This window comes from Scyliorhinus torazame, chromosome 7 (genome assembly GCF_047496885.1).
Source record: "Scyliorhinus torazame isolate Kashiwa2021f chromosome 7, sScyTor2.1, whole genome shotgun sequence".
NCBI lineage: Eukaryota > Metazoa > Chordata > Chondrichthyes > Carcharhiniformes > Scyliorhinidae > Scyliorhinus > Scyliorhinus torazame.
In genome coordinates this window covers 73,884,362-73,910,845 of record NC_092713.1, presented here as the reverse complement: position 1 = coordinate 73,910,845, position 26,484 = coordinate 73,884,362, and the positions used below count along the sequence as shown (strand labels likewise).

General features: G+C 47.5%; 1 protein-coding gene across 3 annotated transcripts in view; it reads right to left on the bottom strand.

The window, feature by feature from the left end:
* Positions 1–26,484, bottom strand: part of faf1 (Fas (TNFRSF6) associated factor 1) — a 612,606-nt gene that overhangs the window by 202,966 nt on the left and 383,156 nt on the right. For all 3 annotated transcript variants that reach the window (XM_072510911.1, XM_072510913.1, XM_072510912.1), the window contains one exon: positions 6,296–6,450. In XM_072510911.1, coding sequence (XP_072367012.1) covers positions 6,296–6,450 — 155 coding nt within the window. The remainder of the gene's footprint in view (positions 1–6,295; positions 6,451–26,484) is intronic.

The window sequence follows — 26,484 nt, the reverse complement described above, 5'->3', positions numbered from 1 at the left end:
AACAATGGCTCTTTCAGAGGCTCAGAAATTTTTGAGGGTGGAGAATGTCACACGTAGTACTTTACGGGCAGAAATAAAACGCAGACTGTTAGGATTTGGCAAGAACATTGCAGTTAACCTTACCTGATAAAATGCGAAAAGATGAAGTAATTATGGCGGTGGTTAAGCATTTAAAGTTGCCTGAGATAGAGTTTGACTCATTGGAAATGGCAAAAATTCAGTTGCAAATTAAACAAATGGAACATCAAAAAGAATAAAAGCGGCTGGAATACGAGAGTGAGAGAGAGGAAAACGAAAGAGAAAGAGAGAGAGAGGGAAAAAAAGAGAAAGAGAGAGAGAGGAAGAAGAAAAGGAGAGAGAAGAAAGGAGAAAAGAAAGAATAGCCCTAGCAGAACAAAAAGATAAAGAGAGGGAGTTTGAACTTCAGAAAATGGCCATGAAATATGACAATCAGTTAAAATTGGCAGACGTAAAGGGAAACGTACAGTTGGATGATAGTGATGAATAGTGAGAAAGAGCATCATCGTCGAAGGCTTGGTGGGAATCTATTTAAATATGTCCAAGCATTGCCAAGGTTCGACGAGAAGGAAGTGGAAGCCTTTTTCATTTCATTTGAGAAGGTAGCTAAACAAATGAAATGACCACAGGACATGTGGGTGCTACTGATTCAAACAAAGCTGGTAGGTAGGGCTAGTAAAGTGTTTGCATCACTACCGGAGGAGGTATCTGGAACGTATGAGGAGGTGAAGAAATCCATCTTAAGTGCATATGAGCTAGTGCCTGAAGCTTACAGACAAAGGTTTAGAAATTTAAGGAAAGAATTTGGACAAACATACATGGAATTTGAAAGGCTCAAACAGAGTAATTTTGATAGGTGGATAAGGGCTTTGAAAATAGACCAAACGTATGAAGCTCTCAGAGAAATTATACTTTTGGAGGAGTTTAAAAATTCAATTCCTGATGTAGTGAGAACTCATGTGGAAGAACAGAGGGTTAAAACTGCGAGATTAGTAGCGGAAATGGCAGATGATTATGAATTAGTTCATAAATCAAAGATTGGTTTCCAACATCAGTTTCAGCCGGTGAGGGATAGAAACTGGGGACATGAGAAATACTCAAGCGGTAAAGGTAAAGGTGATCTGATGGGAGACAATAAAGAGAGTGTACCTCAGATTAAAAAAGAAATCCAGGAGGGTGGAAAAGAAATGAAAAGTTTCAGATGTTTTCACTGTAATAAACTAGGCCATGTAAAGTCACAGTGTTGGTGGTTGAAGAAAAGCACTGGGAAGGCTGATGTGGTAAAACAGGATAACACAGTGGGGTTTGTTAGAGTGGGAAAGGAAAGCCCAAGGGAAGCGAAGGAGGTGCAAACGATTGTACAGCCTGTTCAAGAAGTAATTGTTAAGAAGGCGATAGATTTATTTAAAGAATTTACTTGTGTGGGTAAAGTTTATTTATGTGTATCAGGAGGAGCAGGTAAAGAAGTCACAATTTTAAGAGATACAGGGGCTAGTCAATCTTTAATGATAAGAGATGAGGAATTATGTAGTTTGGGAAGAAAGTTGCCAGAAAAGGTGGTGATATGTGGAATTCAGGGTGAGAGGAGTAGCATTCCATTATATAAGGTAAGGTTTGAAAGTCCAGTGAAGAATGGTGAAGTGGTAGTAGGAGTAATAGATAAACTATCTTGTGCAGGAATACAGTTTATCTTGGGTAATGATATAGCTGGATCGCAGGTGGGAGTGATCCCTACTGTGGTTGATAAGCCAGTGGAAAATCAGACAACTGAAGTGTTGAAGGACGAATATCTGGGATTTTTCCGGATTGTGTAGTAACAAGGTCGCAAAGTCACAGGTTAAGACAAGAGGAGAAATCAAAGAGTGAAGATGAAGTTGAAGTGCAATTATCAGAAACGATTTTTGATCAGATGGTTGAAAAAGAACAAGAACAGGTGGAGGATGAGGCGGATATTTTTAGTTCACGAAAATTGGCGGAGTTACAACAGAAAGATGTAGAAATAAAACGGATATATCAGAAAGCATAAACAGGAGACGAATCTGAGAGTATACCAGAGTGTTATTACCGTAAAAATGATGTCTTGATGAGAAAATGGAGACCTGTACATATGCAGGCGGATGAAAAGTGGGCAGAAGTTCATCAAGTAGTATTGCCGGTAGGGTATAGAAAGGAGGTGTTGCGAGTTACACATGAGGTACCAGTGGGAGGTCATTTGGGAATAAGGAAAACTCAAGCTAAAATCCAGAAACAGTTTTATTGGCCTGGACTACATAAAGATGTAGTTAAATTTTGTCAATCATGTCACACATGTCAAGTGATAGGGAAACCTCAAGCAGTGATAAAACCAGCGCCCTTAATACCCATTCAAGCATTTGAGGAACCTTTACAAGGGATCCTCATCGATTGTGTAGGACCACTTCCTAAAACGAAAAGTGGGAATCAATATCTTTTGACTATAATTGATGTGTCTTCTAGGTTTCCAGAGGCCATTCCAGTATGTAATATTACAACTAAAAGGATTGTGGAGGAGTTACTTAAATTCTTTACTAGATATGGACTACCCACAGAAATTCAATCGGATCAAGGAACAAATTTTGCTTCAAAGTTATTCAAAGAAGTTGTGGATAGCTTAGGAATAAAACAAATTAAATCAACTGCGTACCATCCAGAATCGCAGGGAGCGTTAGAAAGGTGGCATCAGACATTAAATACAATGTTGATGGCGTATTGTCAAGATTATCCAGAGGATTGGGATAAAGGAATTCCATTTGTATTGTTTGCAATTAGGGATGAACCTAATGAGTCTATCAAATTTAGTCCTTTTGAACTAATTTCTGGTCAGAGGTAAGAGGACCACTTAAATTGATTAAGGAAAAATTGGTGGGTGAGAAATCGGAAATTACACTCTTGGATTACGTGTCAAATTTTAGGGAACGATTAAATAGAGCAGGTAAATTGGCTAGACAACATTTGAAAGTTGCACAAAATGTGATGAACCGGGTAGCGGACAAGAAATCCAAAGTTCGTAGTTTTGCCAGTGGGGATAAAGTTTTAGTGTTGTTACCAATGCTAGGGGAGCCTTTTAAAGCTCGGTTTTGTGGACCGTATCAGATTGAAAGGAAATTAAGTGAGGTGAATTATGTGGTAAAAACACCAGATAGAAGGAAGACTCACAGAGTGTGTCATGTGAATATGCTTAAAAGGTACTTTGAAAGGGAAGGAGAGCAAAAGGAGGTTTTAATGATTCTAACTCAAAGTAACAAACCAAATCCAGATGACTGTGAATTTGACATACCTCAAATAAAATTGGAAAATGAGGATGTTCTTAAAAATTGGGATGAATTGTTGAGTTACCTTCCAGAGGAAAAACGAACTGACCTGAAAGAGTTATTGATATCACATGGGCAAGTCTGTACAGATAAATTGGGAAGTACTAAAATGGCTATATCTGATGTAGATGTGGGAAATGCTGTTCCTATCAAATAACATCCATATAGACTTAATCCTTTAAAATTGCTACAGGTTAACAGAGAGATTGAGAATATGCTGAAGAATGACATAATTGAAGTGGGTTGCAGCCAATGGAGCTCCACCACAGTGGTGGTACCTAAACCAGACGGTACCCAACGGTTGTGAGTGGACTATCGAAAGGTGAATGCAGTTACAAGAACGGACTCTTATCCTGTCCCACCATTGAAGGATTGCATGGAGAAAGTGGGACAATCTGCTTTTATTTCCAACTTCCAGACAGGGAAAGAACATTTAAAACATCTTATAGAGTTCTTCGAACGACTTCAGGAGGCGGGTTTGGTGATGAACCTAGCCGAAAGTGAATTTGGAGAAGCCCGAATCACTTTCCTTGTGGAGTTTCCGTTATCTTCAAGACAAAGGGAAATAATGCGATTTCTTAGCATTAATGAATTTGATCGAACCTTTGTGCAAAAGTTTTGTGGCGTGATTACTCCACTGATGGACTTGCTAAAGAAACATCAAAAATTTCAATGGTCGGCAGACTTTCAACAGGCATTTGACTGCCTGAAAGCTGTGATCACCAATGTTCCTGTATTGGAGAATTACAAGGGGCTCTGTGGTCAGATTGAACTGAAGTATCTGATTCTAAAGAGAAATGCCGAGGAGTAGATGAGAAGGATTTCAGTTGGAGGAAGAAGAACAAAGAAAAATGGGCTATATTATTATACCTGTTTGCATATGTTTTTTTTTTAAAAACGAAAAGATATATTTACTGTGTACATTTCTTAGTGGATGGTGCAAAAGTGAAAAATGAAACCATCTTGAAGTTGATGGTTTATTTGTTTTTCTTGGGGGGAGGTGTCATGAAAGAGTGCCTTTAAGAAATGGATGTGTAAGCAATGTACCTTTAAGAAAACAGTGATGTCAGAGAGTGGGTGGAGCTCAGCTCAGGTCAGCCATTTTGCAGGTTTTAGTTTCAGTTTTAAAAGCAGTGTCTGTGTGTTTCCAGAGAGCTGCAAGTTTTGCAGATTGGTTTTGCTGAGAGCAGCTAAAAAGTGCCTGGCTGGTTTTGCTGAGAGCAGTTTAAATGTAGAAAGCCAGTTTGCGACAGTCTCTGCCATTCTACAAAAAATATATATCTCCTTTAACCTGATGTGATACTGTTTAAAGGTGTTAAGTCTCTTGGAAGTTTGAAAGAACATTTTAAGGAATTATTTACCTTTGCAATATTTTCTGAGTTATCTTTGAAGTAAGGGATGTTAAGAGATCCAATGTTTATTTAAGATGTTTAGTTGAGTTCATGGAATAAACAGTGTTTTGTGTTTAAAAACCCACGTGTCCATAATTGTAATCCCACACCTAGGGAAAAAGCCGCGTGCTCGAAAAAGCAACAAATCCATTAAAGGGAGAGGTTGGTTGAACTCCATGATACATTTTGGGGTTCTGAAAACGCCTCGCCCATAACAACGTAGATAGACACACTTACCCAGAACGTCTCTTATCCGGGGATTGCACTGTGGAGGTACCCCAGGTGATGTGTTGGAGAACCCCTTGGGCGCCCCCAGGTAAGGACTGCATAGGAATTGCCCAATTTTTTTAATTTCCAATGGACAATCACCCCGCACCTGGAATTCCAATTTAAATCGGACAATTTGGGTATTTCTGACTCTCCTGGCAGAACAGTTATGCAGCAAATGTTAGAAATCCACTTCTAACTCCTGGGTTAACAACAACCCCACCTCCTGACCCCCTGACCACTTTCCTGGCTTGGCCCCGCCTCTCAACGATCCCGCATCCCACACGCCCTGCCCATCCCCCAAAGCAGCCGCCCCCTCACCCACCTGACAATTGGACCCTCCACTATGACGACCCAAACCCCCTCCCCACCAGCCGACACCCCGGCCTCTCATCCAATGACCTTTTCTCTTTTTTCAAAGTAGCTGGGACCTTTAAACCTACCCGCTTTACGGCATCTAGTGCTGCACAAAGGGGGCAAGTCTTTGCTTCCCCCAATGCTGTTGCCCGAAAGAGAAAGGACTCTGGAGCTGCTGCACATTTTTCACCAGGCCAGGGATGGAAGGTCACACCAGAAATGTGCAGTTCGCGACATGGGTAAATAAAAAGGAGTGGAGTGGCAATTCAATGAATATTGCTACACCACCAAAATTCTAGGCCAATTATACCTCTTATAATAGCATTTCCCCCACTTCACTCTCCATTGATTTTCCAATTTAGATATTCTCACTCTATTTGCTTCAGTGTCCTGGACCTGGTCCGCTCCCAGGTCCATCCCAAGTACTCCAGTTCTACTCTGTTGCTTCTCAGGCCTGTTGTACATCATCCCGCTCCATGCCATTCCTGTCTCAATTGAACTTCATCCACAGTAAACCTTTCCTATACACAGTAGCCCCATTCAGATTAGGTTCAGTTTAGGTTGAGAGAGACATAGCCTTGGGATCCATGCTGAGGTGAATGTCAACCTATTGATAGTAATAGGGTCATAGAGCTCTATATCAGGGGTCAAATGTCACATTCCCCAGTGTTACCAATAAATTCCTAAAGGACATTTTCTATCAGCAATATCAAACAATATTTTTGCAAAAAAATTAAAAATTTATCTCTACAAAATGGGGTACCACTTAGATTACACAATATTCACCTTTGGGTTTGTTTACACTTCTTCAAAGTAACATTAAAGATGGATCAGAGTACATTTAGAAAATGCATTTTTCCTGCTTGTACGAAGTCAATAAAAATAATAAGTTCCAATTAAAACAAATGTAAGTTAGAGAATAAAATTGTGTACCTTGCTCTGTTAGATTCCCTTGTCATGTCCCATGCCCAAGTGATAAAATTTTGACTGAGGTAGGAGACAATAGATTCAGCACACAGCAGTTGGGAACAGAACACATTTGTAAGAACACTGTCATCATGATGGAGGTAGATGGCAAGCAGCTTTCTCTGATAAAATAAATGACAGATTAATGATTTAAACATTTTCAATACAAGTAACCCACCTCTATAACATTCCTCATCATACAAAAATATATATTACTTACAGCTCCATTATTAACACAGAAACTATACTGAATATTAGCACTGCAATGGAAATTTTTGCACAGCTCCCAGATGCTACGACATCATACAAGAAGCTTCATGCATTTTACCCTTACAGAACAATAGAGATGAAGTCTTATAAACCTCAAAAATAACAGTGCAGATAATTAAAGCAACTTTTGGCTAATATCACTCAATACGATTTTTCTTTTCAATTAAATTTAAGTTGTCCAATTAATTGCAATGTTTTGACTGCTTCATAATTTCTATACCTCATTATTTAATTTATTCAACACAAATTAAACCTATGAATTGCAACATTTAGATCTTTGCTGCCTTGAAGCAAACAGAGATACTGCAAACAAGTATTTTGACTTATTTTACACAGCTAAGGGCTTTGTTCAGTTTCTCATGCTAATGGGACATTAATATTTCATTTTATTATAGAATGCGGAGAAATGCATAATTTGTTTGCTGAGAAATGTTATGCTTAAATTTGGATTATGTTTGGATCAAGATCTTTATAAATTACCAACAAAAACTGCAAATTAGAAAATCTTTATATCACAACAGATTTAAATCATTCATTGATCGATTTAATGTCAACAAAAATAGAAAACACTGCAAATTTTACAGAAAAGAGACATGACTTCTAACACATGTTGCAGTTGCTGGATAAAATCTGGCATGAATTGCATGCACTAAATGAGATAAGCAGCTTGTGGTTTCTGTCCATTCAGAATTGTGCATCTATATTTGGATATCATAACTGGACAGGTATATCACACTACATGCTTAAATCAAATTATCATTGAGAAATGGGGTGGCATGATTAAGGTTTCTGATACACGAAACAAAAAGACAAAAATGTTGTTGAATAATGTAACTGTGAGGTGAATTGGACATTCTGAATTCTCCCTCAGTGTACCCGAACAGGTGCCGGAATGTGGCAACTATGGGATTTTCACAGTAACTTCATTGCAGTGTTAATGTAAGCCTACTTGTGACAATAATAAATATTATGATTATTATAGTTGTAACCATGGATTATATTCATGTTTAAAGAATTGTTTTCTCCTATTAAAATAATGTGAACAGATGTATTATATAAAATAAAGAATCTGCATCTATATAAGCATCTCACACCTCAGGATAATCCAAAGTTATAGAATTTACAGATTCTTAACCAATGAAGTTCTTCAGAAGTATAGTTCATAGAAATATACAGCACAGGAGGCAGCTATTTGATCCATGTCTGTGCCAATTTGTCCAATTAGTTCCATTGCCTAGCTTTGAGCCTTTAGTCCTGCAAATCTATCCTTAACAAGCATAAATCCAAAAGCTGCTGTTGTAATGCAAGAAAAAGCCTTTTGGCCAAGATGAGCGTGAGATCAGGTGTAATGCCTGGATTTGGTATGTCTCTCTTGTGGGGACCATGAATTAGATTCAATTTGAATTGTTTTTTGGAGCAGACAAGGAGCTGCATTAGGGGTTTGCCCCTCTCCACACTCTGAGCTCTGGCTTTGTAACTCTGATAAAGTAATTAAAAAAAAGACAAAAACATTGCAACCAATTTTCATGCAGCAAGGAACCACAAATGTCAATGAGACAAATGACCAGATAAACGTTTTCCTTTCTTAAGTGGTGTTTAGTTGAAGGATAGATGTTGGTAAATCAGGTAATGCCCATAGTCTTCATAGAATGCCAAAGGACCTTTTCTCAGCCTCAGTTTAATGCCTCATCTGAAGGACAGCACCTCCAACCGTAGATCACTCCTACGATTCTATATTAGAATGGCGGTCAGGATTATACGCTCAAAATTCTAGATTGTGACTTGAACTCAAGCCTTCTCACCCAGAAATGAGAATGCTACCAGCACTGACCCAAGGCTTACACCTATTACACATCTACTATAGAGCAACATTTCATACAAAATATGATATATATCAAGCATCATCTATTTTTATTGGTTACAACATCACTTTCCAAAACTTGCAGTGACAACATCAACTTAAACATTAATCACATGAAAGTGAAGAATGGCCCTGAAATATGCATCCGGTACAATCTTTTGCCTTAGAAATTGCAATTTACAGTTCAAATACAACAGGTTATCCTGACTAAATCTGAACTTCGAAGTCCCATGCTGCCAATACAAAATATTTGATTAGGATATAAAATATGTTGATGGACTTGTGATGCTTAATTAAAAAGAGGCAGAAGATCAGGCACAGTCGGTTCAGTTGCTCATCCATTCTACATTTCAAAGCCCAGTGTGCAATATCCAGGTTACTCCACTAGAATTCCTGCTATTGTCTGTGGTTTGTTAGAGGAGGGGGGCAAGGCTATGTTTGCTCAATGATTAGGCTTCAGAATAAGCTTCTAGCTCCTAGAGAGACAGCTACCCACTCATTCATTGGGTCAATTCAAAAGCCTGGAAAGATTAAACACCCCTGCTGAGCAGGCAACCAAATGCAGGCAGAAAAAAAGAAATAAAAATTCTTTAAAAACTCTTAGATGACTTCATTATTTTCTGCATACGAAACTTTAAGACAGTGTTTAGTTAGTGAAAAACCCACATTGACCTTTTCTAAACCCTTAATCTGTTCTTTGTAGTACTGTTGCTTTGTGGCAAGCGGATGGCTTTCCTCTCTTTTCACTGTAAGCCATTAGAAAAGGTCTTGTGAAACAGTCACACTACTTAAGGATAAATTCCCACCTCATCTCCCCCCCCCCTCCCCCCCACCCATCAAATACTACACAGAAAACAAGAGAAGCGACTTGTATAGTGTAGTAAAAAGGACTGCGCACCGCCTGTGCCTAAGATGATAATTTACGAGCACATTATCAGTTACTGAAAAAAATTCAAGATCTAGACAGGGTCTTGTATCTTTGAACAGAGTAGCAGAGGGACAGAGGTTTCACGGCTGAGTATCAATTTTGTAATTCACTGTGCCAAGAAATGATGTGATGTGCAACAAAAGCAGCTCTGTTATCACTAAAAGCATTTTAGCTATGATATTGGCATGAATCCTGCAGTTAGGGAGAAGTGTATGTGAATACAGATTTATTTAGCAAGTTGCAGAGAGGTTTAAATGCTAGAAGTGTATTTTCTTGTACTAGAAATCAGAGGGTTTTAAATTTGGCTGTGCCTTTTATCAGTTGTGTTCAGGCAGTTTTCTTAGGATTGTGTTGAAGGTGATCAACAGCAGATGAAGCAACAGGTTTAATTTTAAGTGAATTAGTACAGAAGGAAATGTTGAAGGAGATGCATTCTGACCACCATGTACAGGTCTGTTCAGCCCATAGATTGACGCGATATTAAGTTGAAAATGTTGTCAATGAGGGCTTGCCGTGTGGATTCTGTTGCTTGGTGGTTCAACAACAGTCCCTTTGGTTCAGTATCTTTATATTGCCCTGCATGGGGCTTCCGGTGGCACGATGTAAGGGGAAGACGCGCACAAGGTGGCTCCCGCTGGAGAATTGATCTTGTTGCCCTTTTCCTTGGCTCCAAGGGTGTATTACTCTTCGGAAACTTGTGAAATGTGACGGGGTCGTGTTTTCTCTTTCCCAAGATGCCCAGTGGAGGCAAAGCCAAGAAGGTTTTGAGCCGACTTCCGCTTGTGACCAGGGAGTGATTGGTCACATAAAGGGCTGTGCCTGTTCAAAGTCACAAAAGGGCTCTTTTTACCCAGATCCGGGTGGAATTTTGATGAAAAGGCGTGGGTGAATGTTACAGGAGTAGTTTACCCCTGGAATGGTATGTCTTCTGATCACCAGACCCGGCAGAAAACAGTGAGAGGTTTGGCTGGAAAGTTGAAACAGTCTTGTGCTTCTTGTGTTTAACATCTGTTTGTTTGCTTTTGGTGAAGGCTACCTGAAGTTCAGGGGAAGTCCTTGTTTGGGTGGGGCAGGGTAAGGCCAGCAGGAGGCCTTCTTCTTTGAGCTGAGGAGTGGGGGGGGGGGGGGGGAAGAGGGAGGGGTAGGTCATTAGGATGTGCCTTTGGGCAGGGGCAGCCACGCTAGCAGGTTATGCTGGTGAAAGGAAGTGAGGTGGTGGGGGAGAAGGCCAAGGGGGGGGGGTTGGGGGGGAGAAGGGGAAGGGGAAAAACGGGGTGTGGGTTTCTGTGACGCGAAGGGGGGTGAGAGATGACATGGTCAAGGGCGAAGAAAGGGACCATCTGGGATGGGCTAGGTACAGAGTGGAATTAAAGGGGCAGGAGTTAAGTGGGGAAGATGACGGACGGTAGAGGGGATTGGAGGCACAAGCCTCCGGTAAGGTTGGTAATGTGGAACGTCCGGGGACTGAATGGGCCGGTTAAAAGGTTGCCGAAAGCGGAGGTTGTCTTTTTGCAGGAGACACACCTCCGTTTGAAGGACCAGGTTAGGTTAAGGAAGGGGTTGATCGGGCAGGTTTTTCACTCGGGGTTTGATTTGAAGTCGAGGGGTGTGGCGATTTTAATGAGCAAAAAAATGGGATTCGTGAGTGCGGAGGTGGTGAGGGATCCAGGTGCGGGATATGTGATTGTGAGTGGGGTATTGGAAGGGGCACCGGTAGTGTTGGTAAATGTTTATGCCCCAAATTGGGATGATGTGGGTTTTATGAGGGGGTTGCTGGCAGCAACCCCGGATTTGGCCACATACCAGTTGATCATGGGAGGAGATTTTAACTGTGTCCTGGAGCCAAGGGTGGATAGATCGAGCCCCAGGTCAATGGGTAGGGTACGAATGGCAAGGGAGTTGGGGGGGTTTATGGAGAGGATAGGTATGGTGGATCTATGGCGCTTTCAGAACCATGGGGGAAGGGGGTATTCCTTCTTTTCACACGTCTATAAGGTGTATTTGAGTTAATCGGGAGATTTTGGTTGGGGTGGAGGGGCAGAGCATGTGGGAATAGTTATCTCGGACCATGCACCCCACTGGCTGGATATTCGGTTCAGTACGGAACGAGAGCAGAGGCCGGGGTGGAGGTTTGACTCGGGATTGTTGGCGGATGGAGGTTTTTGTGATAAGGTGCAGTTGGCGATTAGGGATTATGTGGAGTTGAATCAGAACGGGGGGGGGGGGGGGGGGGGGGGTGATTTTTTGGGAAGCACTGAAGACAGTGGTCCGGGGAGAAATTTACGGTTCGTGCGAATAAGGAAAGGAGGGTGAAACATGACCGTCTAGTGAGCGAGATAGCGGAGGTGGACAGGGAATATTCGAGGGTGCCCACTGTGGTGGGATTGGCGAGGAGGAAAAAGTTGCAGGGGCAATTTGACAGGCTGACAACGGGGAGGGCGGTAGGGCAACTGCGTAGGGCAAGAGGGGTGCAGTACGAGTATGGGGAGATGGTGAGCCACATGCTGGCTCACCAGCTGTGGAGGCAGGCTGCGTCCAGGAAAATATTGAAGATCCGGACTTGGGGCTGGGGATGTGGTGTCAGAGCCACGGAAGATAAATGAGGCATTTAGAGAGTAATACCAGGGACTTTATGAGGCAGACCCAGGAGGAGAGGAGAGGGACATGGGGTGGTTTCTGGACGAGCTGAAATTTCCCCAGGTGGAGGAAGCAAAGAGGCAGATTGGAGGAGCCCCTGGAGGGAGGTGCTGGATAGTATCAGGGGTATGAAGTCGGGAAAGTTCCCTGGACCTGATGGGTACCCGGCAGGATTTTATAAGGAATTTGCGGCGGACCTGGCACCACATCTGTTGGGGGCGTTTAATGAAGCACTGGAGAAGGGGGAGTTGCCGGAGACGATGAAGCAGGCAGTAATCACACTAATCCCCAAAAAAGGGAAGGATCCGGTGGAATGTGGATCGTATAGACCCATATCACTATTGAACACGGATGTGAAAGTATTGGCTAAGTTGTTGGCGGGGAGGATGGAGGATTGTGTCCCGGGGGTGGTTGCAGAAGATCAAACAGGCTTCATGAAGGTCAGGCAGCTCGCGAGTAATATAAGACGGCTGTTGAATGTGGTGATGAATCCGTTGAGAGCTCTGGTACCAAAGGTGGTGGTGTCCATGGACGCGGAGAAAGCATTTGATCGGGTGGAGTGGCGGTACTTGTTCGAAGTTTTGGGAAGGTTTGGGATTGGGCCGAGATTTGTGGCATGGGTGCGGTTGCTGTATGTGGCGCCAAGAGCGAGGGTGAGGACGAATGATACAAGCTCACGAAGCTTTCACTTACACAAGGGTACGAGGCAGGTGTGCCCGCTGCTGTTTGCGCTGGCCATAGAGCCATTGGCGATGGCTCTCGGGGTCGGCAGAGTGGCAGGGGATAATGAGGGGACAGAGGGAGTATCAGTTGTCGCTCTATGCCAATGACCTCTCGCTGTATGTTTCGGATCTGTTGGAGAGTATGGGAAGGATTATGGGCCTGTTGGGGAAGTTTGGAGGGTTCTCGGGATACAAGCTGAATGTAGGGAAAAGCGAGGTATTCCCGGTGAATGAGCAGGCACAGCGGGCTAATTTAGGGGGGGATGCCATTCACGGTAGCGAGGGATAGGTTTAGGTACTTGGGGATTCAGGTAGCGAGGGAATGGACGTGGCACCATAAGTGGAACTTAACGAAGCTGGTGGAGGAGGCCAGGGAGGATCTTAAGAGGTGGAATACACTGCACTTAACGTTGGCAGGGAGGGTCCAAGTGGTGAAAATGAATATTCTGCCGAGGTTCTTGTTTATCTTTCAGGCTCTCCCGATCTTTATACCAAAGGCCTTTTTTCGGAAAGTGGACACAATCATCTCTGACTTTGTATGGGCGGGGAAGGTGCCGAGGGTGGGGCGGACCCTGCTACAGAGGCAGAGGCAGCAAGGGGGGGTTGGCGTTGCCAAACTTGCTTCATTATTATTGGCGGCGAATGTGGACAAGGTGCGGCGGTGGTGGGAAGGAGAAAGGGTAGAGTGGGTTAGGATGGAGGAGGAATCGTGCAAGGGGTCTAGTTTGAGGGCTATGGTGACGGAAGCATTGCCAAGGGCTCTGAGTAGGTATTCAGGGAGCCCAGTGGTGCAGTCCACGGTGAAGATATGGAATCAGCTGAGGAGGCATTTTAGGGTGGAAGGGGTTATTGGTGCTAACGCTGCTGTGCGTGAATCATGGGTTTGAGCCGGAGGGGGATGGATAGTGTATACCAGAGGTGGAGGGAAGTGGGGCTGGTCAAGGTGAGGGATTTGTTTTTGGAGGAAGGGTTCGCCAGTCTGGAGGAACTAAGGGAGAGGGTAGAACTGCCGAGGGGTAGAGAGTTCAGGTATCTACAGGTTAGGGACTTTGCACGAAAGGTCAGGAACGGGTTCCCTAGATTTCCGGGACATACCCTGCTGGAGCGAATGCTGCTTCCGGATGTGGAAGGGGAGGGAAGAATTGGGGATATATACAAGTGGCTGGGGGAGCAGTGAGGCGAGCGAGTGGTGAAGATCAAGGAGAAATGGGAAGCGGAGTTGGGAATGGAGATCAATTGGAGAGTATGGAGTGAGGCACTGCGAAGGGTAAACGGGACCTCCTCTTGTGCAAGGATGAGCCTGATACAGGTAAGGTGATGCACAGGGTGCACATGACTCGGGCGAGAATGAGTTGGTTCTTTCAGAGGGTAGCAGATGAGTGTGAGACGTATGGGCGGGGGACAGCGAATCACGCGCACATGTTTTGGGGTTGTGAAAAATTGGGAAGATTCTGGGCGGGAGTGCTCGCGGTCTTAGCCAGGATAGTGGAGGAGGGAGTGGACCCGGACCCTTTGGTGGCAATATTTGGGGTTTCAGAGAAGCCGGAGATCATGGCGAGGAGGAAGGCAACTAATTTTGCTGGAGTGGCGACCAGCATCGCCACTGGGGGTAGCAGCATGGTTGGGTGACCTGTATGACTTCCTGCGGTTAGAGAAGATAAAGTATAAGTTAAGGGGCTCAGCAGGGGAGTTTGAAAAATGGTGGGGGATGTTTGTGACCGTGTTTAAGGAGCTGTTCGTCGCAGGGGTTGGGTGAAAAAGGAGAAATATCTGTATAAGATGTACAGTTGATTGTTGGGAAGAATGTTACCCAGGGTGTTTATTTGCTGCAACCTACTTTGATACAAGTTTGAATAAAATAAGTTTTTAAAAAAAAAATGTTTTGAGCCGAAACCCATCGACGAGTCAGAGGCTCTCAGGAATCTTCTGGAGAAAAGATGGAGGCAGCTTCTTCCACTCAAAAGGCTCTCATTAGCGTTTCGGCAAAAAAGCTTGATAAACACCGACAAAACTGGTCGGTGGATAGTAAAAGATCAGTTGACGAGGCCTTGGCCCCCAATCGTGTGGTTCTTGAAAAAACTACTGAGACCGTTGAAAGCCATGGAGTCACGACTAAGAGCATGGAGGTGGCACGATCGAATTACCTCTCTGGAATCCATCTGGTCTTGGTGGTTAAAGCGAAAAAATCATTAAGAACCAAGCTGAATGACCTGAAGAACAGGTCCAGGAGGCAGAACCAGTATTGTGGGATTACTGGAGGGGATTGAGGGCCGTAACCCCTCAGACTATTTCTCGGGCATGTCCCTCAAGATGGTGGGCAAGAGCCATTGCTCACTTCGACTAAAGCCTCATTCTGAAGATCCATCGGTTTTGTTAAATGTAGGTTTTAGTCTTCGTTTGCCACTGTTTTATTTGCTCTTGGGTGTGGTTACATTCAATGGTGATGGCCTTTTTGGGATGGAGAGGGGGAGGTTTAGGGTTAGTCTTCTGATGGTGTCTGTGGCTTTTCTTTGTCCAGTTTTCTGATTTGCCTCAGTGACCATCTTGGGTGGATCTGCTCGCTTTATTTTTGTCCCTTGGTTAATTTCTCTATTTCTCTTGTTGGGAATGGTTGCCTCAGGATTAAGGGGTGTTGAGAGACCCCCAATCCGTCTGGTCACCTGGAATGTAAAAGGTTTGCATGGCCCAGCAAAACGGTCGAGGGCATTTGCTCATCTTTTTTTTTTTTAAATAATGTTTATTAAAGGTTTTCATAAAATATCAATAACAAAATGAGAAAGAAAAAAGAACCCAACAGGGTTAAGTACAAAACACAATCTAAAAAAGCAACCCCCCAAACCCCTCCCCCCCGTACCTAAATAATAAATTAACATGAACACCCTGCCTTAAGACAACAGGTACATACACCCCCTCAGACCCTTCCAGTGTAAATAACATAAACAAAAATAAAGTAAACCTCCCCCCTCCCCACCCCCCGAGCTGCTGCTGCCATTGACCAATGTCTGGCGTTCTGCCAGAAAGTCTAAGAACGGTTGCCACCGCCTAAAGAACCCTTGTACCGACCCTCTCAAGGCGAATTTCACCCTCTCCAATTTAATGAACCCTGCCATATCGCTGATCCAGGATTCCACGCTTGGGGGCCTCGTATCTTTCCACTGAAGGAGAATCCTTCGCCGGGCTACCAGGGACGCAAAGGCCAGAATTCCAGCCTCTTTCGCCTCCTGCACTCCTGGCTCCTCTGCCACCCCAAATATTGCGAGCCCCCAGCCCGGTTTGACCCTGGATCCTACCACCCTCGACACCGTCCTCGCTACGCCCTTCCAAAATTCCTCCAGCGCTGGGCATGCCCAGAACATATGGGTGTGATTTGCTGGGCTCCCTGAGCACCTAACACACCTGTCCTCACCCCCAAAGAACCTGCTCATCCTTGTCCTGGTCATGTGTGCCCTGTGCAGCACCTTAAACTGTATGAGGCTGAGCCTCGCGCACGAAGAGGAAGAGTTCACCCTCCCTAGGCCATCTGCCCACGTACCCTCTTCGATCTCCTCTCCCAACTCCTCCTCCCACTTACCTTTCAACTCCACCACCGAGGCCTCCTCCTCCTGCATCACCTGGTAAGTTTCCGAGATCTTCCCCACTCCCACCCACCCCCCCGAGAGCACCCTGTCCCGTACTGTGTGTGGCAGTAGCCGTGGGAATTCCACCACCTGCCGTCTGGCAAACGCCCTTACCTGTAAGTACCTGAAGGTGTTCCCCGGGGGGAGCCCATACTTCTCCCCCAGCTCACGAACTTCCCGTCCACAAACAGGTCCCCCAACTTTTGTATGCCTGCCCTGTGCCACCCCGAAAACCCTCCACCTGTTCTTCCTGGGGTGAACCGGTGGTTCCCCCGTAATGGGGTCCACGCCGAGGCCCTACCTTCCCCCCTATGCCGCCTCCACTGCCCCCAAATTTTGAGGGCCGCCACCACCACCGGGCTCGTGGTATACCTCCTTGGAGGGAGTGGCAGCGGTGCCGTTGCCAGCGCCCCCAGACTCGTACCCACACAGGACGCCGTCTCCAGCCTCTTCCATGCAGCCCCCTCCCCCTCCATCACCCACTTGCGCACCATTGTCGCATTGGCAGCCCAGTAGTACCCACAGAGGTTGGGCAGCGCCAGCCCCCCCCTATCTCTACTCCGCTCCAGGAACACCCTTCTCACCCTCGGAGTCCCTCGCGCCCACACAAACCCCATTATACTCCTGTTAACCCGCCTGAAAAAAGCCTTCGGGATAAACACGGGGAGGCACTGGAACACGAACAAAAACCTTGGGAGCACCGTCATTTTGATTGACTGCAGCCTACCCGCCAGGGACAGCGGCAACGCGTCCCACCTCTTGAACTCCTCCTCCATTTGCTCCACCAGCCTTGTAAAGTTAAGCCTATGCAGGGCCCCCCAGCTCCTGGCTACCTGGACCCCCAAATATCAAACTCCTCTCCGCCCTTTTTAGTGGGAGCTCGCCAATCCCCCTCTCCTGGTCCCCTGGATGAACTACGAACAGCTCGCTCTTCCCCATATTGAGCTTGTACCCCGAAAGGTCCCCGAATTCCCTAAGCATCCTCGTTACCTCTGGCATTCCTCCCACCGGGTCTGCCACAAACAGCAGCAGGTCGTCCGCATAAAGCGACACCCTATGCTCCTCCCCACCCCGCACCAACCCCCTCCAGTTCCTCGACTCTCTCAGTGCCATAGCCAGGGGTTCAATCGCCAGTGTGAAGAGCAGGGGGTACAGGGGACACCCCTGTCTCGTCCCTCGGTGCAACCGAAAGTACTCGGACCTCCTCCTATTTGTGGCCACACTCGCCATCGGGACCTCGTACAACAGCCTAACCCACCTGACAAACCCCTCCCCAAACCCGAACCTCTTCAGCACCTCCCACAGGCACCCCCACTCTACCCTATCGAAGGCTTTCTCAGCGTCCATCGCCACCACTATCTCCGCCTCCCCCTCCCTTGCCGGCATCATGATAACGTTCAAAAGCCTCCGCACATTCGCGTTCAACTGTCTCCTCTTCACAAACCCCGTCCGGTCTTCATGGATGATCTGCGGCACACAATCCTCAATCCTCGTGGCTAAGACCTTCGCCAGCACCTTGACATCTACATTTAGCAAGGAAATCGGTCTGTAAGACCCACATTGCAGGGGATCCTTGTCCCGCTTCAGGATCAAGGAGATCAGTGCCCGGGACATCGTCGGGGGTAAAGCCCCCCCCTCCCTTGCCTCATTGAAGGTCCTAACTAACAGCGGGCCCAACAGGTCCATATATTTTTTATAGAACTCGACCGGGAAACCATCCGGCCCCGGTGCCTTCCCCGCCTGCATGCTTCCTATCCCTTTGATCAGCTCCTCCAGCCCAATCGGGGCCCCCAGTCCCGCCACCAGTCCCTCTTCCACCTTTGGAAACCTCAATTGGTCCAGGAAACGGCCCATCCCTCCCTCCTCCCGTGGGGGCTCGGATCGGTACAATTCCTCGTAGAAGTCCCTAAAGACCCCATTGATGCCAACCCCACTCCGCACCACGCTCCCTCCCCTGTCCTTAACTCCCCCGATCTCCCTAGCTGCGTCCCGCTTCCGAAGCTGATGCGCCAGCATCCGGCTTGCCTTTTCCCCATACTCGTAGACCGCCCCCTGGGCCTTCCTCCACTGCACCTCCGCCTTCCTGGTGGTCACCAGGTCGAATTCAGCCTGGAGGCTGCGCCTCTTCCTCAACAATCCTTCCTCAGGTTCTTCCGCATACCTCCTGTCTACCCTCACCATCTCCCCCACCAGACTCTCCCTCTCCCCCCCGCTCCCTCCGATCGTTGTGGGCCCGAATGGAGATCAGCTCTCCCCTCACCACCGCCTTCAGTGCCTCCCATACCATCCCCACTCGGACCTCCCCGTTGTCGTTGGTCTCCAAGTACCTTTCTATACTTCCTCGGACCCGCTCGCTCACCTCCTCGTCCGCCAAAAGCCCCACCTCCAAGCGCCACAGCGGGCGCTGGTCCCTCTCCTCCCCATCTCCAAGTCCACCCAATGCGGGGCGTGGTCCGAAATGGCTATTGCCGAATACTCGGTATCCTCTACTCTCGCTATCAGCGCCCTACTCAAAATGAAAAAGTCGATTCGAGAATAAGCCTTATGGACATGTGAGAAGAATGTCAATTCCCTAGCCCCCGGCCTTGCAAATCTCCAAGGGTCCACCCCTCCCATTTGGTCCATAAATCCCCTCAACACTCTAGCCGCCGCCGGCTTCCTACCCGTCCTAGACCTGGAGCGATCCAGTGCAGGATCCAACACCGTGTTAAAGTCTCCCCCCATTATCAGGCCCCCCACTTCCAAATCTGGGATCCGACCCAACATACGCCGCATAAAACCCGCATCGTCCCAGTTCGGAGCATACACATTGACCAGTACCACCCTCTCTCCCTGCAACTTACCACTTACCATTATGTACCTACCGCCATTATCTGCCACAATGCTCAACGCCTCGAATAACACCTTTTTTCCCCACCAAGATTGCCATCCCTCGATTTTTGGCATCTAGCCCCGAGTGAAACACCTGACCTACCCACCCTTTCCTCAGTCTTACCTGGTCTGCCACCTTCAGGTGTGTCTCCTGGAGCATAACCACATCCGCCTTGAGCCCCTTCAGGTGCGCGAACACGCAGGCCCGCTTAACCGGCCCATTCAGTCCCCTTACATTCCAGGTTATCAGCCGGATTAGGGGGCTACCCGCCCCCTCCCCCGCCGACTAGCCATGACCCCTCCTCGGCCAGCCCGTTCCCCACAGCGGCATACCCCCGTCTTGACCCACCCCACTCGCTCCAGCTCCTCCTTGATCTTAGCAGCAGCAACTCGATTCCCCCCCACCCCACCCCCCCCACCCCCGGCTAGGACCCATCCTAGCTGGTTTACTCCCCCCATTGCGCTTCTGCAAGTCAGCTGACTCCTGCTGACCCCGGCCACTCCCGCCTCCCCTTCGACTCCTCCCATTGTGTGGCACACCCTCCTCTCCCGCTCCCCATTCACAGGCACTCCCCCTCCGTTCTAAGCGCGGGAAACAATCCTCGCTTCCCCTCCCCGGTCTCCCCCCCCCCCCCCCCAGTCTTCGCCGCGGGAAAAAAATCCCGCGCTCTCCACCTACCAGGCCCCGCCACCAACCAAAACAGTGCCCAACCCGCCCCATCCACCCTCCCCAACCCGAAAGAGAAAAACACAGAGAAAAAGAAACCCCAAACAATGCAAAGGGCCCCCCCCCCCCCCCGAACCAAAATTAGGCATAACATATCCACCGCAGTCCCCAATCGCCCATCCCGACCCTCAGTCTGTGTCCAGCTTCTCGGCCTGAACAAAGGCCCACGCCTCCTCCGGAGACTCAAAATAATGGTGCCGGTCCTTGTAAGTAACCCACAATTGCGCCGGCTGCAACATGCCAAACCTCACCCCCTTCCTGTGCAGCACCGCCTTCGCTCGATTGTACCCGGCCCTCCTCTTCGCCACCTCCGCACTCCAGTCCTGATATATCCGAACCTCCGCGTTCTCCCACCTGCTGCTCCTCTCCTTCTTGGCCCACTTGAGCACACTCCCGATCGACGAACCGATGGAACCGCACCAACACCGCCCGCGGAGGCTCGTTAGCCTTGGGCCTCCTCGCCAACACTGCATGGGCCACTTCCCATCAGCGAGTTTAACATGGTGACCACATAGGCCCCCACGTCCGGCCCCTCCAGCCCCTCCGGGAGGCCCAGAATCTGCAGATTCTTCCGCCTCGACCGATTCTCCATCTCCTCGAACCGCTCCTGCCATTTCTTGTGGAGCGCCTCGTGCGCCTCCACCTTTACCGCCAGGGCTAAGATCTCGTCCTCATTGTCAGAGATCTTTTGTTGAGCCTCTCGGATCGCCACCCCCTGGGCCGTCTGTGTCTCCAGCAGCTTATCAATAGAAGCCTTCATCGGCTCTAGCAGGTCCTTTTTAATCTCTCTGAGGCAGCGCTGGATACCCTCCTGTTGCTCCTCCGCCCACTGCCTCCACGCTGCCTGGTCTCTGCCCGCCGCCATTTTGTCCTTCTTCCCTCCCTTCTTCTGGTCCACCACCACCTTTTTAGTCACCCCGCTCCTAGTTAAAGCCATATACTGACGGGGAACTATTATTAACTCCTTCCCACACCGGGAAACGTCGAAAAAGTGCCCTTGGGGGCCCTGAAAAGAGCCCAAACGTCTCGAGAGGGAATCCTTTTGGCAGTGTTCTCTTCACCAATCTGCCCCAAAATGTCCGTGGGAACTCCTGAAACAGGTGTCAGTGTCCGTTCCAGACGGGAGCTGCCGAATGCTGACCTACTCCTCCATGGCCGCCACCGGAAGCCTCGTCCCCGCTTCTTCAGTGGCCCTGGTGAGATCTTTTCACAGTTGTTCCCTCTGCTGTTAGAATTCACTTTTGATAAAGGTCCTCAGGTCAGTTTGCAGCTTTAAGCTTGCCCTTCCCCCGCTTGCATGCTGGAAGGGGCCCTGTTTATCCTGTTGCAGCCAAATCTTCCACTGCTTCTGCCGGGCCTGGCAGCCAAAAGACACAACACTCCTGGGGGACACCGTCAGGGGAGTGTTGCAGTCCTCTTGCCACACCGGGAAATGTCAAACAAATGCCGTGGGGGCCCTGCAAAAGAGCCCAAAAGTCCGTTCCAAGCGGGAGCTACGAATATGCGACCTAGCTCTGCATAGCCGCACCCGGAAGTCCCGGCATTTGCTCATCTTAAGAGCTTAAACTCCAACGTTGTTTTTCCAGGAGACCCACTTTCTTATCAGGGACCAGACCAGGCTGTGCAGGGATTGGGTTGGGCAGGATTTTCATTCCGGTTTCGACGCAGGGCCAGGGGTGTGGCGATTTTAATTAATAAAAGAGTTCAGTTCTCCTCTCACATTATAGCTGACCCAGTTGGTCGATATATTATTGTTATGTAGCTCCCTGTCGAACACCCCGGTAGTCATGGTCAACGTTTAAGCCCATAACTGGGATGATACGAATTTCCTTAACTCCCTGTCAGCTTCCCTCCCCAACATCAGTGTTCTGGACTCGAGTTTTTTTTTCACATGTCCACCATGTGTATTCCCGTATTTATTTTTTTCAATTTGGATAGGGCTCTCCTCTTCGGTGGTGGCGGCTGAGCACTCAGCAATTGTTATTTCTGACCATGTCCCACACTTTATTTATTTGTTGCTAGAATCTGGCCCCACCCAATATTTACCCTGGAGATAAGGTACTAGTGTTGGCTGATAAAGTTTGTGAGCAGGTGCCCACCCCCATAGAGGACTACATAAAATCAAACCGGTCTGACTCAATCCCATCTTGCACATTGTGCTCTTAAGGTAGTCCGGGGGGGGGGGGGGGGGGGGGGGGGGGGGGGGGGGGGGGGGGGGGGGGATTGTGCTCTTAAGGCAGTCCGTGGGGGGGGGGGGGGGCGGGGGGGTGATGTATGCTGAAGACAATAAAGTTGGCGCAGCAGAAGCTGGTGGATTCCATTCTAGAGGTGCATCACCAGTACTTGCTTGATCCTACAACAGAGCTATTGGTGAATATGAAAATAGAAAATACTATAGCCCAGTTCGAGCTACTATCCACTAGCAGGGTGGTACATCAGCTCCAGCGCTCCAGGGGCACTTTTTATGAGTACATCGAGAAAGCCAGCCGTTTCCTGGCACACTAACTCAAACATCAAATGGTCTCTGATGAGATCACTCAAATGTTTTTCTTTTTTTCTGGTTAGGACAGCACCTATTGCCCATCCCCAGTTGCCCTTCAGAAGGTGGTGATGACTTGCCTTCTTGAACCGCTGCAGTCCTTGAGGTGTAGGCACACAAACTGTGCTGTTAGGGAGGGAGTTTCGGGATTTTGCACCAGCGACAATGAAGGAACGGTGATATGTTTCCAAGTCAGGCTGGTGAGTGACTTGGAGGGGAACTTCCAGGTGATGAGGTTGCCATGTATCTGCTGCTCATGTCCATCTAGATAGTAATGGTCGTGGGTTTGGAAGGTGCTATTGAAGGAACCTTGGTGAGTTACTGCAGTGCACCTTGTAGATGACACACACGGCTGTTATTGTTCCATCAGTGGTGGAGGATTTGAATGTATGAGGAAGGAGGAGCAATCAGGCGGGCTGCTCTTTCCTGGATGGTGTCAAGCTTCTTGAGTGTTGTTGGAGCTGCACTCATCTAGGCAAGTGGAGAGTATTCCATTACACTCCTAACTTGTAGATGGTGGACAGGCTTTGGTAGGTCAGAAGGTGAGTTACTCACCATAGGATTCATAGCTTTTGACCTGCCCTGGTAATCACAGTATTGATATGGCTAGAACCGTTCAGTTTCTGATCAATGGTAACCCCCAGGATGTTAATTGCGGATGATTCAGCAATGGTAATGCCATTGAATGTCAAAGGGCTGTGGTTAGATCCTCTCTTGTTGGAGTTGGGCATTGCCTGACACTTGTGTGGCGCGAATGTAACTTGCCACTTGTCAGCCCAAGACTTCGGTTTGTCCAGGTCTTGCTGCATTTGGACACGGACCGCTTCATTATCTGAGGAGTCGCAAATGGTGCTGAACATTGTGCAGTCATCTTCAAACATCCCCACTTCTAACCTTATGATGGAAGGGAGGTGAAGATGGTTGGGCCTAGGACTCCTGCAGTGATGTCCTGGATCTGAGATGATTGACCTCCAACCACCACAACCAACTTTCTTTTTGCCAAGTATGACTTCAACCAGCAGAGGGTTTTCCCCCTGAGTCCCATTGACTTCAGTTTAGCTGGTGCTCCTTGATGCCATATTCGGTCAAATGCTGCCTTGATGTCAAGGGCAGTCACTTTCATCTCACCTCTGGCATTCAGCTCTTTTGTCCATATTTGAACCGAGGCTGTAATGAGGTCAGGAGATGAGTAACCCTGGCGGAACCCAAACTGAGCGTCTGTGAGCAGGTTATTGCCGAGTAAGTGCTGCTTGATAATAGTGCTGATGACTCCTTCCACACGAGTAGACTGATAGACAAATCCAACCCCGCCAATTACTGCCCTGTTTCCTGTGGGCAGCACGGTAGCACAAGTGGCTAGCACTGTGGCTTCACAGTGCCAGGGTCACAGGTTCGATTCCCCACTGGGTCATTGTCTGAGCGGAGTCTGCTCGTTCTCCCCGTGTCTGCGTGGGTTTCCTCCGGGTGCTCCGGTTTCCTCCCACAGTCCAAAGACGTGCAGGTTAGGCGTATTGGCCATGATAAATTACCCTTAGTGTCCAAAAAGGTTAGTAGGGGTTATTAGGTTACCGAGATAGGGTGGAAGTGAGGGCTTAAGTGGGCCGGTGCAGATCGATGGGCCGAATAGCCTCCTTCTGCACTGTATGTTCCAAGTCTGTGTCTGTGTACAGGGCACACCTCGGCAATTTTCCACATTGCCAGGAAGATGCCAGTGTCGTAGCTGTACTTGAACAGCTTGGCTAGGGGTGTGGCATGTTCTGGAGCACAAGTCTTCAGTACTATTGTTGGAATATTATCAGGCCCCTCAGCCTTTGCAGCATCCAGTGCCTTTAGCCATTTCTTGATATCACGTGGAGTGAATCATATTGGCTGAAGACTGACATCTGTGATGCTGGGAACCTCCAGAGGAGGCCAAGATGGATTAACCACTTCTGGCTGAAGATTGTTGCGAATGCCTCAGCCTCGTCTTTCACACATATGTGCTGGGCTCCTCCATCATTTGAGGATGGGGATATTTGTGGAGCCTCCTCCTCCAGTGAGTTGTTGAGGACTCCCAGATACTTAATCTGGACAGCAACCTCGTTTCCACCCTTCTCCAGGTCAATGCAGCTTTTAAATTCTATTACTGCGCCCTTTATAAATAGGAGCCCCCTGCAGAAATTCATCATTTCTAGCTTTCTGGACAGTCTACCCATCCCAACTGTTGAGGTGGGGAAGAGCTGTGAGTACTACCCCATGCCCCACTTGAAGCAGGATTTGTGAAGGGCCGACAATTGTTGACCAATATATATTGTAGAATTTACAGTGCAGAAGGAGGCCATTCGGCCCATCAGGTCTGAAAAAGCCCCTGGAAAAAGCGCCCTACCAAGCCCACACCTCCACCCTATCCCCATAACCCACTAACCCCACCTAACCATTTTGGACACTAGGGGCAATTTATCATGGCCAATACACCTAACCTGCACGTCTTTGGACTGTGGGAGGAAACCGGAGCACCCGGGGGAAACCCACACGGACACGGGGAGAACGTGCAGACTCCGCACAGACAGTGACCAGGAATCAAACCTGGGAGTCGGGAGCTGTGAAGCAACTGTGCTAACCAGTGTGCTACCGTGCCGCCTTCTAAATGTCATCCTTTCTAGCTTCCCTGTACCCGGAGAGGATTGCATCTTTTGATGCTGAAAGGTATTCGACAGAGTGGAATGGGAATATATATTTTATATTCTCGGGAGATTTGGATTTGGCCATACATTTGCTTCTTGGATTTGTTTGCTATTTCATGCTCCTATGGCCAGTTTTGATATGAACACTCTGTACTCAAATTACTTTTCCTTGAATCGGGGCACTAGGAAGGGCTGCCCACTCTCTCCACTTCTGTTCGCCACACACTATCGCGTTGAGGTCCTCTAGTCAATGGAGAGGTATTAGTCCAGATGAGGTGGAAGATCAGCTATCTCTCTGTGCAGATGACTCATTTCTATATATTATGGACCCAACTCCCTCCATCAACGGCATAATGAAGTTGCTTAACACCCTCAGCTCCTTCTCTGGATATAAATTGAATCTGGGCAAGAGTGAACGTTTCCCGGTTAACCTCCCATGGCAGGCGAGCCCAATTTGGGACGTTATCTTTTCGCCTCTCATTATCTAGGGGGCTGGGTGGCCCACAACTGGGCCTCACTTCATAAGTTGAATTTCTTAAGCCTGATTAGTTGTGTTAAAATTGACTTACTGAGGTGGAACAACCTTCCTCTATCCTTGGCGGGTAGGATTCAAACAACTAAAATGAACGTATTCCCGAGGTTTTTCTTTTTCTTTCAATGTCTTCCCATTTATCTGTACAAATCTCTCTTTATCAAGATTAACAAATTGATATATGCTTTTATTTGGGTGGGTAAGAATCCCAGAATCCGTAGCGTTCTACTCCAATGGGATAGACAACGGGGAGCCCTGGCCCTCCCCAATTTATTGTTTTACTACTGGGCTGTTAACATACAAATGATTTTGTTGTGGATCAATTCTATTTGGGGACAAATGGAGGGTGGCTCTACCACTACTCTCCTTGCTATAGTCACTGCACCATTGCCCTTTTTTCCTGCTAGATTTTCCTCAAACCCATTGGTGTTCTCCTCCCTTAGGAGTTGGAAATAGTTTCAACAGCATTTTAAGCTTTTTGCCCCATCTTCGCGAGCCCCATTTGTAATAATCACCTTTTCCTACCTTTTGTTTTGGCGGAACATGAAAATCTTGGAAAGGGAAGGGTCTAGAGCATTTTGGGAACCTGTTCATGGAAGGGAGATTTGCCAGTTTTAGGAAGTTGGCCGACAATTTGCAGTTACCCAACTCTTGCCTTTTTCGTTATTTTCAAGTTCACGGCTACTCGAGTACTGCTTTTCCTTCCTTTCCTTTGGTGCCATCTTCTTTCTTGCTGAAGAGGATTTTTTCCTTTGCTGGGCCTGGCAAGGTGGTCTATTTTGGTCCTAT